The sequence below is a fragment of the Misgurnus anguillicaudatus genome, chromosome 3 (assembly GCF_027580225.2).
Source record: "Misgurnus anguillicaudatus chromosome 3, ASM2758022v2, whole genome shotgun sequence".
NCBI lineage: Eukaryota > Metazoa > Chordata > Actinopteri > Cypriniformes > Cobitidae > Misgurnus > Misgurnus anguillicaudatus.
Window position 1 is genome coordinate 5,036,001 of NC_073339.2, and position 19,046 is coordinate 5,055,046.

The window sequence follows — 19,046 nt, forward strand, 5'->3', positions numbered from 1 at the left end:
TATGATGCTTAGGCAGAATGGTGAGCAAAGTTTTCTTAGTTTTCAGGAAGAGGGGCAAAGAAGTTTTTTGCCAAAACATGAAATAACATCTACTTCTGTAAATAAATGGTGCTAAATACCACTGAGTGGTTTACTGGCTCGTTATTATATGGGAAGCAATTTTGTGCTAAACCTCACCTAGCACTAAAAACGGTTCCCCTAAGATCGTGAGCTTTTTTAGTACTATTTAGCATCAATTTTGTTTTTTTTACTTGAGTGTGTTGACTGTATACTTGTGACAACAGGAAATATTTACATTTAACAATTATTCAGATGTTTAATGCAGAAACTCAACCACTACCATACCATCTGATAATGTTACTGATCTGAAGAATTACAAATGAAATAAACTCATAAAAAGTTTAAAGGAACATACAGAAGTTTTTTTAAGGAATATTAACTGGTTTCTATTGTTAAAGCTTCTTTTTTCACCAGTTGTCACCCATCTTCACACTTTTCATGCACTTTTTTATCGTCCTCATTTCCTCTGCAGGCCAGAGGTAAAACCTGTGAGTCACAGATTTCCACATCAGCTCTTAAAGCTACAGTACCTCCATTCTGAGGCCTTAGTGGAAATGGTTAATCTAACACAGCTGAAACCGAACAAACGGCTGGCTTTGGTGTTTTGATGGTGATTGGATTAAATTCTCAGAGCAAAACAGCACTGAACAAACACAATCACCAAACCATAACAAGCAGATATTAATATCAAAGTGCACCTATTTTAATGTTAAAAACGTTATTTTTTGTATTTGGTATAGTACAATGTGTGCGAGTGGTTTATGGTTAAAAAACACATTATTTTCCACATACCGTACATTTTAGTAACTCCAGATTTCACTCTCTTCCTGATATGCACGGATTTGAAAAGTTCTAACAGGAGTTAACTTATAGGCTGTGAGCCCAACGCTGGAGGAATTATGATAATGTCTGTCTTTACTACATCACCAATCCCAGGAAGTGAACTGTTGCCTACAATAAGTCTGTTTGTTGTAGTCCAAGAAAAGAGATTTACATTGGAGACGATAACTAACGTCATTGTTTACTTTGGGGTTTGTACCTTTTGCATATCGTTAACATTAACTAATACACACTTACACACCAAAGGAAATGTAAAATCTTGAATGGGACCACAGGTGCTCTTAAATATTTAAAGTGAAACTGCATATTATAGTTTGCTTTAAAGGGGTCATAGCGTGAAAATCAGACTTTTTCCATGTTTAAGTGTTATAATCGAGTCCCCCGTGCTTCTATCAACCTAGAAAATGTGATAAAGAACTTAATTTGAGTAAGCCATATTCTACAAGCACATGAAAAATTAGATTTCGCCTGTTTTGTGAGGTAGGCAGCCAGGCAAATTACAATAATCCTGCCCCCTTTATCTGCACTATCCAACCACAGCACTGCCATTTAGTGCAGAGAGAAAGAGAGAGAAAAGAAGGACTTAATAACAGCACAATTGAGTTTTAATTACAACAAACCACCATCATTGTTATCAGTGTTTGCATTTCATCGGCTCATTTGCATTTTAAACAACACACCCAAAAACAGCACACGTTTGCTCAGGTCTACAAATTTGCGATTTTAACATGCTGTAATTAATTATCTGTGGAGTATTTTGAGCTTAAACTTCATATACACACTCTGGGGACACCAAAGATTTATTTTACATCTTAAAAATATCTCATAATATGACCCCTTTAAATAATGGCAAAACATTAAAGGGGTCATATCATGAAAATCTGACTCTTTCCATGTTTAAGTGCTATAATTGGGTCCCCAGTGCTTCTATCAATCTAGAAAATGTGAAAAAGATCAACCCAGTAACTTAGTTTTGGTAAACCATTCTACGCAAGCATTTAAAAAAATTAGGTTGTTCAGATTTTGCCTGTTTTGTCAGTGTTTGCATTTCATCCCCTCATTTACATTTTAAAGAACACACTCAAAAACAATTATATTGCATCTTTTAAAAAGATCTCAGAATATGACCCCTTTAATGCCAATTCAGAGTGCTTGTAAGGGTTTGTCATTACATATTTTAACTATCCTGCTTGCTTATTATAAGGAGGCCTAGCAAAATAAATAATCATGAAACTTAAAGTTGTATCATTTATTTTATTGTAAGATATAAACAGTATATATAAATGCATTAAGCGTTAGTTTCCGGGACAGGGTTTAGGATTAATCCAGAACTAGGCCTTAGTTATATTAGGACATTTATGTAGTTTATACAAACATACCTTACAAAAAACATTACTGGTGTGCATCTTGAGACAAAACAATGGCACTAATATATGTTAAAATATGTCAGTGCAAGATGTTTTTAAATGAAGGCAGACAAACATGTATTTAAATCTGGGACTATGGAAACCACCCCTCTATAAGCTAAATGTTCTGCTAGGAGTTTGCTTAAATTAATTTTAAGCTCATGCTGAAATTCTTTACGGGACATTGATGCCGCTGTAGATGACAGAGGAATCTTCCATGAGTCCAACATTAGATCTGTTCAACAAAAATTATAATTAATCATTCACAAAACCACACAGCAAAATCCCCGGAGTTAAATTAACACCGGCTCGGTGTTTATATGGGTACCACCAGCAGGGTGTTAAAAGTAACACCGAAACAGTGTTAGAGTTAATTAGATAATTAAGCAATCATTTGAGTGATTATTTGATTATTGAAGACACCTGATGATAATGAACAGAACTACAACTACAACTTCCAGCCACTGCCTTAGATAAAATCAACTGAAAAGACGTCTCTCTTATTACAAACCAGACTGACTTTTGTCTACTTTGAAATTGTTTGGTCACCATTATGCCTTTGAGGTCTTTGCAACAGTGTTTGTTGAACACATTATTTGTTTCAAAGGTTGTCAAAACAAAGTTAATATAGTTTTTATAACAGTGATTATAGATTTAAGTAAATTGTTTGTCTAAAAATTCAGCGTTCCTAGAAAATTAGATGTTGATCATATGTATATTATTCTCTATTGGACTTCAGTAACAGCTTTCCTCGGATCAAGCTTTTCAAATTTTATTATCAAACACCTGCTGGAAATACTTTTTTGCCTCACGTGCAGATATCATGAATCACCCCACCAATCGGAATCATGGTGACAAACATAATGTTGCAAAGCATGCTGGGGTCCACCATAGACTCCCATCATGCATTGCAACATAAATTATGTCACCCTTGTTGCGATTAATGGGGTGATTCATGATATCTGCATGTGAGGCACAATATAAACTTTTCGGCAAGTATTTTTAACAATAAAATTTGAAAAGCTCTGTAAGTTATATTCTTTGACTGTCTAAACAATTTACTTAAATCTACAATCTCTGTTATAAAAACTTTATAAACTTCGCTTTAACAACCTTTACAACAAATAATGTGTTCAGTAAACACTGTTGCAAAGACGTCAAAAGGAAATAAGAGTCAAACTGCCCAACTAAAGGAACCACAGATCACCATCATGGTGACCAAACAATTTCAAAGTAGACAAAAGTCAGTCTGGTTTGTAATAAGAGTGATGTCTTTTCAGTTGATTTTATCTAAGGCAGTGACTAGAAGTTGTAGATGTAGTTCTGTTCATTATCATCAGGTGTCTTCAGTGATGGAATGATCACTCAAATGATTGCTTAATTATCTAACTAACTCTTATGGTGCGTTTACACCAACCGCGGTAGAGGCGTGAAGGGCGAGTGATTTCAATGTTAAGTCAATGTGCAGACGCGTTGACGCGCGTCAGGAGGTCCCGCGGCGCGGAGCGGAAGACGCGTTTCCGCCTCATTTGCGCGTGAATTGAGCGTTGTGCGCGGTACGCGCGAATGGTGCTTTTGTCCATTTTGCGGTTCAAGCGAATTTGCGGCTGACGCCCGAGTTGAAAAATTTGGACTTTGGCGGAATTTCGCGCTGCGTTAACCAATCAGGAGCCTGTCTGCTGCTGTGGTGGCAGCCCCGCCCGGAGTCACTCACTCAAACAGTCACTCGGAGCTATATGACACAAGTTGTTATTTCTATAGAGGAGACAGGAATAAAAAGGACCTCGCTTGGAAGAGTGTCAGTAAGGACATTGGGCAACCTGGTAAGTTGTAATACACACTTCACTTTTGAGTCACGTGACGTTTATCGACCCGCGCCGTTTATTTTCCCCCTATAGTACGGTTACCCAATACAAACTGGTAACTCTCTTGATAAATGCATAAGTAACATCAGTCATCTTAGAAACAGACACTCGCACAGCAGTTGCCCCTCCCACAAGAAGCGGATTTTGCTTCGGACGCGCGTCAAATGCTTGCTTTTCCGCGCGTCTACTCCGCTCTACACGCACGAATGCATTCAAAGTGTTCAAGCGGCAAACTAGGCGCGGTAGACACAATTTTGACGCCCAAAACCCGTTTGGTGTAAACTCAGCATAACACTGCTTCGGTGTTACTTTTAACACCCTGCTGGTGGTACCCATATAAATACCTGAGCCTGTGGCAGAACCAGGGGGTTTTGCTGTGCAGGTTTAACAAACTAAAACAGTTGGTACTGAGGTACCCAGACAGCAAAAACTAATAGCTTCTACTCACAAACCGCAAGATCTGAGAAATGTTTAATACTGTAGAGTTTGGGTGGTAGATGACTTGGAAAACTAAACTATGAAAGTGTGTTTTACCTGGAGGAAATTGCAGGACGGTTGATATCCTTCCCAAATTGAGCTTCAGCATTTGCGTTGTTCTTCTGTGTGGTTTTGTGATGACTGACACTGACGTACTGAACCTCATCAGCATCTTCATCATTCTGATCCCTGTTGGATGCGCTGGGTCTTAGAGGAGTAATGCTGGTGTACATTAAATCAGTTGCTGTTTTTGAATCGCACAAGCTTATCTGATCTGTCGCTGCCACGCTGATGTTCTCCTGAATTAACACATAGATGATCAGACATTAGAAAAGATGCTGCCATTAACATCATAATGGTAGAGCATGGCACTAAAGGAAGACAAAGGTCACAGGTTTCATTCCCAGTAAAAGTAAAAACACAGCTGACAAAATGTGTAGTTGAAAAGCTTTGCAATTCACTTTACTGTTTAACTAAGTTAACGTCTGGTAAAATAGCTGTTACTTAACTTGCCTGCTTTGATCTGTCACTTCTGATTCCAGTATCTGCAATCTTTCTGCTGGAAAGAAGAATACGGGAAGAAAAATGACATCAGAGAAACTCATTTTATTTTGGTCCACTATCCCTTTAAAGCAGTAGCTTTTAAACTGGGGGCATAGGGGCGCAAGATACAGGGGTGTCATGATTCTGCTCTCTTGTCCTTGTTTTATTATTAGTCTTGAGGCAGGATCATGACAGGGTCGCCGTGATTTCACCAAGTAAGATGTGATCCTGGCTCAACATTTTTTGTTGATCCTGGATCAACGTTTTAATCAAAGATACCCCAACCTACCCTTAACTCAAACCGTAACCATTTTTAAACCCTCAAATTAGTGTGAAATAATAGTTTGAGGAATGTTTCTTAAAAGCCCCTAACCCAATTCTAAACCTAAATCTAACATGCACACTAATCTTAATCTTGCAATCTGATTGGTTAATGAAAATGTTGATCCAGGACCAACAATGGTGTTGATCCAGGATCACATCTTACTTGGTGAAATCACGTTCACCATCATGACAGGCCCATGTTTTGTGTGAAAGCACTGGCAATAGGTCTGTTCGAGATCATCCGGCACTGCGCAAACCGATCGGCGAGGTTTGCCGCTTGCAGTCGAGGGAGGAACTGAAGACAGAGCCGTCAAGCCGGACACATGTTGCTTGCCGTAGTGACGTGTGCACCGTGTTTCCTTGTTTTTAATCGCAAATGAAGTGAATTAGATGCTGAATTTGATAAAAACAAACCTTTTAATAAAAAGTTGCAACCAGAAACATTTTATATCGAATATTTTAATTGCTGCCTACTGTATACCCAAAAATAACGGGAAACAAGCCTATATTATTTAAATACCAATAGAGTTTGTTATTTTCATTTTTATTTTATAACACGACACAATATGACATATTTAAGCATATTAAAGTGTTTTTTCCTGTTTTAAAACATGAATTTATAATTGTATTAGTGGAACTAAAGGTTGGATTAAACTTGAAACGGACGTGATCGTTGTCATCAGTGAGGCGACCAATCACGTAAAGCTGTGTTGTCATCACAACTCTGTGCAGCCGCTGAGCTAGCCGGCTACTCTCGAAACGCTCTTGCAGTACTTAAAAACCATATGACACATTCACGTGCCTGCAGCGCCAGCTGAAGTCGGACAAAATTACTAACCGGAATGCACTGCTTCAAGTCAGCTGCTGATCGGTCTGCACAACGCCGCATGAAGTCGAACACACCTTTTGTTTATTCTGGCCATGTGCTTTCTGTCCGGTCTCTTGACCACGCCCCCTCGTCTTCTCGTTAATTACCCTATTATTGTTTGATTCATGTCACCTGTTGCCCTCATTAGTTCTCCCCTATGTGTATGCTGTCCTGTGCTGGTTCGCTTTATATTTACGTGTCACTAGCCTGTGTAAGGTCTTGTCAAGAACAATTGTAAAGAGAGGTTTTGTCTAGTTCTTTGTTTAGTTTGTCAAGTCTACTTAGTGTTTTGGTTTTGTGTTACCTGGTTTTGCCCCCCTCGTGTGTCTTTTGTTTCTGTGTCCTGTATTACTGATTACGTGTTCATTACGTGTTCATTTAAGCCTGCACCTGGGTTCTCTCTCTCTCCTATGTGGAGATTCATGATAAATGGGGGTTTAGTTTTATGGCATTTTATAAAATACATGAATTTATCATAAATTAACCTTCAGAAAAATAAGTCTACTACCCAACAGCACTACGTTGTATAATTTCATATGAGTTGTTTAATTTAACAACTTAGTTTGAGCTGTTTTTGGTTTTATGTCATATTTTTTGGGGTGGTGGGACACAAGTGATACACAAGGGGGGTGAATGCTGTAAAGTTGGAGAACCAGTGCTTTAATGTATGATAACGTATATTATACAACAGTTCTTTCTGGTTCTCGAATCTGATTGGCTAAGAGCTATGCGATATTGTACTGATAACGGCACAGTAACCGCTTCACCTTTCGTATCATTCCACCACCTAGTGAATGGAGGTCCTCTAAACAGGCTCATCTCTGAATGGAAAAACACAGATGCGCTGTTTTTAAACACTCCGTGTGTCTCATTAGTTCACTAGCTCGTAAATCAGTCGGTGAATCCCAACCGTCACATCGTGTGGACACTTGTGAAGAGGAATGTAAACACTAATTTTTTCTGGAGCTATATCTCTTATCAGAACGCGAAAACACCGTGGAACTGCAGGTAAGCACAGCAGCTTTTAAATGTGGACATTGATCATTTACTTTATCGTGACGTGACTATTAAAACATGTTATGAGAATATCGCCACTGGTATATTTATAAGCAGCATGCAAACACATCTCTCATAAAAAACAGTTTTATATAGTACTGACAAGAACACAGTTTAAAATAATAATCGAGTGCTTGTATCGCGTTAAAAGTAAATGGGAAACCAATAGTAACATTATATTAGTATAGTTTTATTAACTTTTACCTCGCGCCAAAATAATAACAACACAAAAGACACTAAATATGAATAAGAAAACAAGTAATAGTTTCATAATGACACCAAATACTGCTGATTTGATCTCATTTTGACCATCAAACACAGACAAGGTGAATACCAGAGCCAGGGAATCCCTGTCAGAGATGTAGCCCAGAGAGAGCGGTGGTCAGCGGGGCGAGTGAACACTGACGTCCGCTCATGCTTTGGTTCTCATATGTACCGAATCTCACTAAGCAAACGTTCAAACAGGCGGTATCTTTACTAATCGACTGCAGATTTAAATATAATACATATACATTCTCGACTGAACTAATCTTAAAACTACACTTTGTGACCAAGAAACATTAATATAAAGAAACGCCTATCTGTCCATTGAGTTATTATGAGATTCAAAGCAGCCGAAAGTTTTACCAGTCATTCTGGCAGCACTCAAATCCGTGGCGGAAGAAGTAGTTCTCAAACAAAGAGGTTTTTAAAATAACTCTGTTTTTGTTTTCTAGTTTTTGTTTTTCAAACATGTGCCGTCGAACTGTTGTATAAAAGCAATATCGCTCTTGGAGTCGTGTGATACGGCCTCGTGCCTCTGGCCTAATCACAGCCGTGATGATATAGAGCTATATCACACTCCTACTCGAGCGATATTGCTTAAATAGAGGGTTTGTGTTAGGCTTTTGTCTTACCTTATGATTCTCATTGTTACAACAGCAATGCAGATGCAGATGAGTGCAGCCACGATTCCTGCAGTTACGTGCAGAACTGTATTACTGCCAGCTGAAGAGAAAGAGACATGGATGAGTTTTGTTTAAATAGTCGAATATTAACATAAATACTTAAAGGAATACTTCACCGATTTAGCATTCAGCTTTGTATCTGTAGAAACCCGGCAGTATTACTGAATGACCATGTTTCCCTCCCTCATTTCCCCCTGAGAGGAGAGATATCTGCATTTTGGTTCTGCAAAAAAGTCCTCCGATGATGTAATATGACGATTTTTGCATCATCGGAGGACTTTTTTGCAGAACCAAAATGCAGATATCTCTCCTCTCAGGGGGAAATGAGGGAGGAAAACATGGTCATTCAGTAATACTGGCGGGTTTCTACAGAAACAAAGCTGAATGCTAAATCGGTGAAGTATCCCTTTAAACAAATAAAGCAACTCACATAGCAATGTTGTTCCGGCCCAGCTCTGGCCCACACAACCAGTTTTCCTCGGCCCACACAACGAAGAATGACGGCCCTTCAATGGCCCAGTTCTGGATTACAGACAATAGCACATAACTGGCCCAGACCTGGGCCAGAACAGGCCCTACAAACAAGCCTACGATGGCCCTTGCATGGGCAGCCCTAGCCCCCAGGAAGTCCTCATGCAGTTTTTTCATTGTATCTGGGCCGAGGAAAACTGGTTGTGTGGGCCGGAGCTGGGCCGGAACAACATTGCTATGTGGGAAAGGGCCATGTCAATCCTCATAGATCTTCATTGTGATCTTCCCATCTTGCTATGAGTTTAGTAAGGGTCGCATAAACCCTAATGAGACTTATTTTTTATTTAATTGTCAGAATATAAATATACTCACATCTGACAGTAAGTGTGGCAGCTGGAGATTTCAGATGTTCATCTCCTCTCACGGCACAGCTGTAGTCTCCTTCATCATCTCTGCTCACAGACTGCAGTATCAGTTTATTACTACTGAATGATTCTGATAAAGGACTTTTGTTTTTGTACCAAATATATTTTGTTTTGCTTGGAAGGTTGCATGTGGTTTTGCAAAATAAAACTGTAGAATTTCCATCATTGTAAATCTCAACCCTGAGCTCTACAAAGACAACAAACACAGTTGACATATTGAGTTTAAAAGTATTTGTGAAGTCTCTGACACCTGGTGTTACAGTAGTGTTACTGTACCTGTCACTTTCAGCTGAACTCCAGGACGACCCAAATACTTTTCTTTTTCTACATTTGTCAAGATTTTCATGTAGTACACATGCTCATCCTCATCTGTTACATTACTCAGTTTGAGAATGAAGTTTTGTTTCTTATCCAGAATGTATTTAACTCTGTCTTTATATTCTGGTATTTCAGACAGATCGGGTGTCTCCACATCTTTTACTGGATCTATGGTCCAAAATATCTTGGTTATATTGAGACCATCAGGATAGGTGAAACTGCCAAACAGAAGTGTCTCTGAGCCCTTTATGACACATTTTACTGCGTTTAAATATTTTACTGTCCCGGTTTGGCTACACATTCCTGAAAAAAACATGAAATTGATCCAAACAAATTTTAGAGTATGGATTATGAAGGCATTTAAGTTTTTTCAAATGTATGTTTGTATGTACACTGTAAAATTGTTGGGTTATCTTCAACCCAGTGTTGGGTTAAAAAGGGTCCCAAATTAATTTAGAAAATTTTTATATTTGACCAAACAAAACAACCCAGACTGTGGTCAACAGTATAGGTTACTGTGTAACAATCCAGTATAGGTTAAATTAAAACTCAACAGGATTTGGTTCATCCCTTTTTTAACCAATGCTGTGTTGAAAATAACCCAGTGTAGGTTTTATCAAAATTATTTAAATTATTTTAAAGATCCACTGCGTAGCTTTTAGTGGCATCTAGTGGTGAGATAGCAACACTATGAAATCCTTTTACAGTGTAGCTGCCACAGGACAAACATGTCGTCTGATTTCGGGCCCTATTTTAACGATCTAAGCGCATTGTCTAAAGCGCACGGCGCAACGTCTAAATGGGTGTGTACAAATCCACTTTTCCTAATTTAACGACGGGAAAAATGGTTTGTGCGCCGAGCACATGGTCGAAAAGGGTTGGTCCTATTTTTTTAATGATTAATGGAAGTATTTTGGGCGTAACGTGCAATAAACCAATGAGAGTCTCAGCTCTCAGCGCTGTGTCTAATCCCTATTTAGATGACGGACTTTGTAAACTGAAAAACTAAGCAGAGGAAACAGACCACCAGTTTAAGATTAATGTTAAATAATTATGTTGTTTTTCACTTGTATTGAAATTTTTATTTTTTCATTTAAACCTTTAAAACCCATTTTCGTTTAGTCATGGAAGTAAAAAGCAGACTTTTAATTATTTTAAATGTATGGCTATCCAATATCATCACAAAATAAGTATGTAAGAAAGGGTTTGTACTATAAAAATACTTTATTTGTAACAAGTAACAAGAATTTACAAACGGCGTATACGTTTCAGCACCTGGACAGCGTCACAAGTTTTTTTAAGCATTATTTAAAAATGTTTCTCATCTCACCATATCCACAGGTACAGGGTCATCATATACAATAAATCCGTGAGGTAGCATTTAAAAACATTTAAAAACAGATGCATTTGTTTAAAGCAAAGCATTTATTTACTTACCAGGCTGCAGATGAAGCAGCTTTTTGCGCATTCTAACGTCTCACAATTAGTCCGCATTTATGTCCAAGAGACTCAATAATAATCTTTTACATTCAATCCTTTAATATTTCATATTTAAAAACATTTTTGTGCTGCTGCGCATTCATGTACTATGTGATAAGCAAGCCCACGTTGTTGTCCCGTTTAAAGGCACATATTACTAATGCGCTCTTTAAATAACAAAAAACATATTGCACCATTAACTTTAGACTTTAGAGCAGGTTTTAGTTGGTCAATGGCGTAGTCTATCTTAGTTGCCTCAAAATAGCAATGCAACGCGTCAACCAGTGTTGGGTAACTTACTCAAAAAAAGTAATTAATTACTAGTTACTAATTACATCTTCAATCATATAATAAGATTACTTTACAAATTACTCTCTCCCAAAAGTATTTAATTACTTATTACTAATTACTTTCTTTTAGTATATGATACAAGGATAGGCTTGAAACGGCTCGAAGAAATAATATATAAAAGTACATAAATTATTCTGGTCCCACTTTAGGGTCCAATTCTCTCTATTAACTAATTATTAACTACTTTTCGCTCAATATACAACTACTGCTAATTAATACTAAAGAAGTTGTTAATTTAAGTATTGGTAGAAATGGGGAGGGTTAAAGATGTAGAATAAGGTTTTGCAGAATCAGGCATTAATATGTGCTATTAAGTATTAAAATACAGCCATCATCTCATTAATATTAATGCTAATAATAATCAACCAGTTAATAGTGAGAATTGTAACTAAAACCATGTTAAATCCACTATTGTGTTTAAGTATACATAATTGTTTTACAGTCCATACACAGTATTTAGTTACATCAGAAGTAACTGTAATTAGATTACAAGAAAAATAAGAGTAATCCCTTACTTTACTTTTTCATAGGAAAAGTAATTAAATTACAGTAACTAATTACTTAGTAACTAGTTACACCCAACACTGGCGTCAACAATGCGCCTGAACACACCTCGTTTTCAGACCAGAATGCCCATGGGCGCAAAAGGGGGCACAAATGCATTTGCTATTTAAACAATGCGGCGCTAAACGTGGAAATTATAATTGCGCAGGGTGGAAACTAGCAAAAGACACTTGCGCCGCGCACTGCGCTGCATTGCGCCGGGTGTAAGATAGAGCCCTTCATGTAGTGATGAAACACACTCTGTAGAGCAATTTGTCCGGTTAGGGCTACTGTAGAAACAGGGCGCCGTGAAATGATGACTTTCATGTAAGGGGACCCCCGCTGTATGTACACAGCAAAATCCCCAGAGCCAAATCAACTCCGCTGGGTGTACACACCGTCCCAATCCCACAGAGAGCCAAAAGCAACTCCGAAGCAGAGTCAACAGCTGCAATCTGTCACCTCATCCCCTCCATCACCATCTCTGTTTGAAACTTAAAATTGCATTTACATCTTACTTGTAGATTTTTTTTCTTATCTTAGGTTTAGATGTTGGCTGTTTCATTTAAAGTCACCATTATTGTGATCAGTTGTTGTTTTAGTAGGAGTTGACTCTTAGTTGCTCATTTTTCCAACTGCTATAACTATGTTTGTTTAAAACATGTTACGTTATAGCAAAGAAAAACAATACTGCAACTCCGTAGTAACGTTTAGTACATAAAGTCTAAACATCATCAGCACCTAGAAAACTTATGTGCAGGTGTAGTGTTTGCACACTTATCAGAAGTATTCCTTTCCATCAATTGTGCGAGACTGCAGTACTAAATACAGCACCCCCATAGCAGCCCGTCATTCTGAACGACCCTGAAACACTGATACTTAAAATTCGACCACCGTGCAATGTACACACACAAACATCAAGAATCAGAGCATAAATCACAATGATGGTGAAAATAAAATGAAAAGCTTCATGCTGCAATGCATGCTGGGTGTCATCAAATTACAAATCTCATCCAGAACTCCCAGAATGCACTGGGGCATGAAAAAGTAATGACAATTTTTACCATTTTCTTTCACCCTTGTTGAGATTCGTGCTCTGATTCTTGATGTTTGTGTGTCTACATTGTACTGCGGTTAATTTTTAAGTCCCTCAGAATCAGACTTCAGAGTGACAAGCTGTCATGAGGGTGCTGGATATTACACTACAGTCTCACATAATTAATGGAAAAGGATACTTCTGCACATAAGTTTTCTGGATGCTGGCAGTGTTTGGAATTTATGTACTAAAGATTACTATGGAGCTACAGTGTTGTTTTTTCTTTGCTACAACATAACATGTCTTAAACACATGAGATTATAGCAGTTGGAATAAACTAACAACTAAGAGTCTAGTCCTACTTAAACAACCACTGAGTACAATAATGGTGAGTTTAAATGAAACAGCAAACATCTAAAAGTTAAGAAAATAACTCTACAAGTAAGATGTAAATGCAATTTTAAGTTTCAAACAGAGATGGTAATAGAGAGGATAAAATGACTGATTGCAGCTTTTAACTCAACTTCAGAGTTACTTTTAACTCTCTGTAAGATTGGGACAATATGTACAACCAGCAGAGTTGATTTAACTCTGGGGATTTTGCTGTGTAGATAATAAATTAAAAAAAACACAGTTCGCGGTCTTTAAACACCACTAAAAAAATAAAGTTATTTATATTGCATTTCTATCAAGAGATTCTTCTAACAGTTAGAACTCGTGACAAGAAAATGTGGAAATTAGATTAAAGTTTTTTACTGTCTTAGATTTTTAAATACAATCAAATTGCTTTTACAAGTCTTTTTAACTTTTTAATGTTTAAATGTATGTTCATTCTTTTTAAAATAAGCCAATTCAATGTATTATTATAAGTTACAAGGATTCGCCACTAGCCAAAAGAAAATAACATGTGAAGTCAATTTTCAGTCTTACCTGGGATCACAAGCAGACTGATTACAAAGAAAAGACCAAACATTCTGTAAGACATAAAAATTTTACAAAAATGTAATAAGAGCTGTATGATTTTTAGTTAACTTAGTTCAAGAACATTTATAACTGTAATTGCATAATGTATTCAAATCATATAGTTTTCACTAATACAGCTTTAGTCTGACCTTGCTTTAGCGTCGTCTTCTGTGATCAGTTGTTTTACTGTCTGCAGCAGAGAAGTTTATCTGACACGGCCAATATCTCGATACTTCCTCCTGTTTGTGTCTCCACCCAACCCTATATCACGCAAATACGTGACTATTTCACGTATGGACCAACGTGAAAATGTCACGTTTTGCCCCGTTTGATTGTCGCTTCGGTTTAGGGTTAGATTTACATAAAATGACATCCTTACCTAAACAAACTCTAACCCCAATGTCAGGCGACAATTGGTTAAAGTTTAGAAAATATAGAAGAATAAGTCTTGTATCTTTTTTTTTATAAACCAATAATTAAAGTGACAAATACTTAAAGTGACATATAACGCAAGCACCAAATCTAACCCTAAACCGAAGCGACAATGGTTTGAAAATAGGACAAAAAAGTTGAGTAACCAATACATGACAGTGACACAAACAGAAAACGTGACATGCTCACGTTCAAATGTGGCAAAACGTGACATTTTTACGTTGGTCCATACGTGAAATAGTCACGTATTTGCTCCACCGGCCACAAATGCTAAAGGAGATCTTCAGAGCGAGACTTTTCTTTCTTATTTCACATGCACAAATACCTACATATATATACACACACACAAATACAGGTGCTTGTCATATAATTAGAATATCATCAAAAAGTTTATTTATTTTACTAATAATATAAAAGTTTCACTTTTTGAATGGAATATTAATTCATTACACACAGACTGATATATTTAATTTTTTTATTTCTTTAATTTTGATGATTATAACTGACAACTAAAGAAAAACCTAAATGCAGTATCTCAGAAAATTAGAATATTAAAAGATTTAGACAAAATTAAAATAAATAAACATTTAAATATATTAATCACTTTTTGAATGGAATTTGTGAAATAAATCAACTTTTTGATGATATTCTAATTATATGACCAGTTCCTGTATATGAAGTGTCTGATTCCAAAATGCAATATTTAAAACTAAATTCTTAATTTTAATTTTATTTATTTTTTCAAACCCCAACAAACGCAAGTCTTCCTTTGCAAAATACAATAGATCCGCTTAAGCAAACAAAGCACACCATTCCACGCATTGTAAACAATAATGGCAGTGCGTTGAATACACACAGAATCCTAGTTTTCCTCATCTACTTTGTACTTCGTGATAAACAAACAAACAAAAACAAAATAATACTTATGATGGCATTGATAAACCTGTGGTGGTTTTCTGTGACGGGAAAGAAACGTAAGCCATCAAAATCATACTTCTGTCATGCTAACACATGACCCAGAAGATCGTATGAAAAACTTTCCATTATTTTACGAAAATCAAGCAGGACCAAAACATTTTACAGCTGATTGTCATAAGGATGACAACAACAATGAAAGTGTTCGTAATATGACAAAGTGTTTTGTTGTTGTTGTTGTAATCAATTTATAGCATTAACAAGATGACCTGTTGAATTTATTTTGGGAGCGATGACTGACTGAATGCATTTTTGGTCCAGTGGCTGTATATATGCTATTAGTATTAGTATTAGTATTGATCAAGTTCAGAGGCAGTCATATGTCGATTAACTTACTTTGTTACTTTGTTTTTTTATGTTTTTATAACCTAAAGATGCTATGTGAAAGTTTGTAACAGAAAATAATGGTTTTCATCTCGTCACTTTCTAGGTATAGAAAACACATTTTTGCCCAAATGAGTCAAAATGGATTTATTGCGTTTTGGAACCAAACTCTTCATATACATAAAACTGTGTGACTCAAATCTTGCAGAAATATAAAAACTGTAAAAAGTGTCTTTCAAATGTCTTCCTCATTTTCATTTTTAGAATCTTTTGCTGCAGGAATTGAGCAACATTCAGCAGATCTATGACTCTGTAACTAACACAGCTTCTCTTTTACTTCATGATAAGCATAAATGCACATTATATGACAAAATATCCCAAAAACAACCACAGTTCAATAAAGCTATAAGACGGGAAAGCAAACAAACTCCACAGAAAATTTAAAGCTCTGATGGGAAATAACAGCGGTGGGACATTTAAATGATATGTTGGATCCTCAGATAAAGTCATCTGTATCACAACAGGACTGTGACATCCATGAATCTAATGGTGCATTTACACCAACCGCGCTAGAGGCGTGAAGCGCAAGTGATTTCAATGTTAAGTCAATGTGGAGACGCGTTGACGCGCGTCAGGAGGTCCCGCTGCGCGGAATAGGCGTTCGGCGCGGAGCGGAAGACGCGTTTCCGCCGAAAGGCGCAAATTGAGCGTTGTGCGCGGTACGCGCGAATGGTGCTTTTGTGCATTTTGCGGTTCACGTTTATTTGCGGCTGACGCCCGAGTTGAAAAATTTGAACTTTGGCGGAATTTTGCGCCGCGTTAACCAATCAGGAGCCTGCCTGCTGCTGTGGTGGCAGCCCCGCCCAGAGTCACTCATTCAAGCAGTCACTCGGAGCTATATGACACAAGTTCTTATTAGGATACAGGAATAAAAAGGACCTCGCTTTGAAGAGTGTCAGTAAGGACTTTGGGCAACCTGGTAAGTTGTAATACACACTTTACTTTTGAGTTAGGTTACGTTTATCGACAAGCGCCGTTTATTTTCCCCCTATAGTAAGGTTACCCAATACAAACTGGTAACTCAACATCATGCACAATCAACATCAGTCATCTTGCAAACAGACACTCGCACAGCAGTTGCCCCTCCCACAAGAAGCGGAGTTTGCCTCTGACACACGTCAAATGCTTGCTTTTTCCGCGCGTCTACTCCGCTTTACACGCGCGAATGCATTCAAAGTGTTCAAGCGGTAAACTAGGCGCGGTAGACGCGATTTTGACGCCCAAAACGCGTTTGGTGTAAACCCTGCATTAGACACTTTATGATAAACTCTCAGTTTACTCACGTGACACTGCATAAGAGTAAAAACACTTCAGCTCCTCATCTCTGCTGTGATCAACACTCACCAACCTGACACGCCACCTACAGACAGGTGAATATAACTACATGAACACAAAAAGACTGCTTTGACACTTGAACATCACAGATAAGACTTTAGCCGTTTTCATCAGACAGATCTAGATCAAAGATTGGAAAAATAGCCTACAACTGGATTCACCTGTAAGATTTCAAATGTAAGCTTCATCAAGCAGGACATCCACTAAATGACTGGAATATTTGAGTAATCCAAACTTTAACATTGAGCAAAACTTTTACTGAAAGCTGATTTCAGATTTATAATGATTGCCTGATCTACAAATGAGCATAAAGCAAGTCTGCCTATACCTCCTAACATGTTTATGTCTTCAGTGTTTCAGTCTATAACTAAACCTTACCCCAATAATAGATGTCTGAGGAAAATCACTCTTGAAATACACCAAACATCAATAGGTTATGAAATCAAAGACATTACCATGACATTTGAAGTCTAATGATGCCAATGAAGGGTCAAGAAGTGAAGCCAAACAAGCAAAGAAACCAAATGACCCAAGACAATACTATACTTCCTCTTCCCCCTTTAACTGTGGTGAGAAAATAAAAGTGCTGCACTTGAATGTTTTATTATAACTACTGCAACAGATACTGCTGATCTAAAACTCTAAACCCTGCTCTAAGCAGTGGCTTAAACCCATTTGTCAACTCATTCAATCATTTGACCAAACCTTAAACAAGTTTAGGTAGTTATGCACTATTTGCAAAACTCTCAACACAAGCTTCTCACTCACTAAAATACATTTCACACTGCAGTACACTTACTAAAGACGGGGGGTGAAAGTTAAACACATCTACAGCATGACCAAACTTTAAACGATCCAATCAGTTCTCGATGGACGAATTCAAGTCAAGCCCTACCTTTCTTAATTTCAGAAGCCGGATATACATTTCCACGGGAGAAAATAAGACAATCGCTATTTCGGTTTCATGGCAACCTTATGAAATATGACAATAATAAAGTGTGTATGCTATAAACAACTTCATTTAAAGTGAGTAAAAACAGACTGACTTATCTGGAAACTTGAGCAGAAGGATCAGAGGAGCTATTTTGACTGACATCAAACTGGTTGTGACCAATCTTCACACTTTTCATGTGTGAACTTTTTTATCTCCCTCATTTCCTCTGCAGGCCAGAGGTGAAACTTTGAAGCGTTTTGTTAAAGTTTTAAAAGTGACCGTGAGTCACAGGTTTCCAAATCAGCTCTTAAAGCTACAGTACCTCCATTCTGAGACCTTAACAAGTGGAAATGATTTAATCCAACACACCTCACTGAAACAGAATAAACTGATGGCTTTTGTGTTTTTTTAATGGTGAATGGATTCAATTATCACATAGGCTAGTGTCACAGGGGGGGGGAGCGGACCACAGACTGTGTGCGTCTCGCTCCTTCCCACGTTCCACCTCGAGGAGGTCCCAAAAGCACCCCAATGACCAAACAACAAGAGATAAGTACTTTTAAAACCATCAACTTTATTTAAATTATTTAAAACTAAAGTGGGAAATGGGGAAAAGGGAATCTAAAAAGTCTCGCTTCTCACCCTCAGGGGGAATACTACGGGGCCAGGGACGTTGGAGGGCAGAAGCCTTTTCTGCGGGGCCAAGAAACAACAGGGCAAGGGCCGGGCGGAGCTCCTTCGTCCACGGCCCACCTCCTGCGTGCGAGGACTTCCCGTGGCGCACCTCGTTTCTCCTGAGGGCAGAATAAACAACAAATGAGTTCTCTGTTCGATAATTCCTCACTACGCCTTCTCCCTGAGTGCCTGTATCCGCGCTAGGTAAGTAGCTTCCCTTCTTTGCAGGCTTTCTAGGGCTAGGGGTCGTCGCTGGGTAAGTTAGCTTTAGCTCGTGCAAGGGTAAGTATCTTCTTTACTTTACAGGTTCTCTAGGGCTGTGGATCGTTACTGGGTAAG

General features: G+C 37.8%; 1 protein-coding gene across 1 annotated transcript; it reads right to left on the reverse strand.

Annotated features, from left to right (window-relative positions):
- Nucleotides 1–5,152: 5,152 nt before the first annotated feature.
- LOC129443914 (uncharacterized) lies at nt 5,153–19,015 on the reverse strand. The gene is made up of 8 exons (XM_073860079.1): nt 17,554–19,015; nt 17,047–17,123; nt 14,122–14,233; nt 13,940–13,983; nt 9,559–9,903; nt 9,230–9,469; nt 8,336–8,426; nt 5,153–5,204 (listed from the first exon to the last, which is right to left on the reverse strand). Exons 4-8 carry the CDS (start codon nt 13,980–13,982, stop codon nt 5,153–5,155), a joined length of 771 nt encoding a protein of 256 aa, XP_073716180.1. The 5' UTR covers nt 13,983; nt 14,122–14,233; nt 17,047–17,123; nt 17,554–19,015.
- Nucleotides 19,016–19,046: the final 31 nt, after the last annotated feature.

Bases quoted from the DNA above. Each gene is read 5' to 3' on its own strand.
- LOC129443914 (XM_073860079.1), bottom strand. From the start codon at position 13,982: ATGTTTGGTCTTTTCTTTGTAATCAGTCTGCTTGTGATCCCAG. The intron at 9,904-13,939 runs GTAAGACTGAAA...TGTTTTTTTCAG, and splicing joins CAGTCTGCTTGTGATCCCAG to GAATGTGTAGCCAAACCGGG. The intron at 9,470-9,558 runs GTACAGTAACAC...TTGTCTTTGTAG, and splicing joins AGTTCAGCTGAAAGTGACAG to AGCTCAGGGTTGAGATTTAC.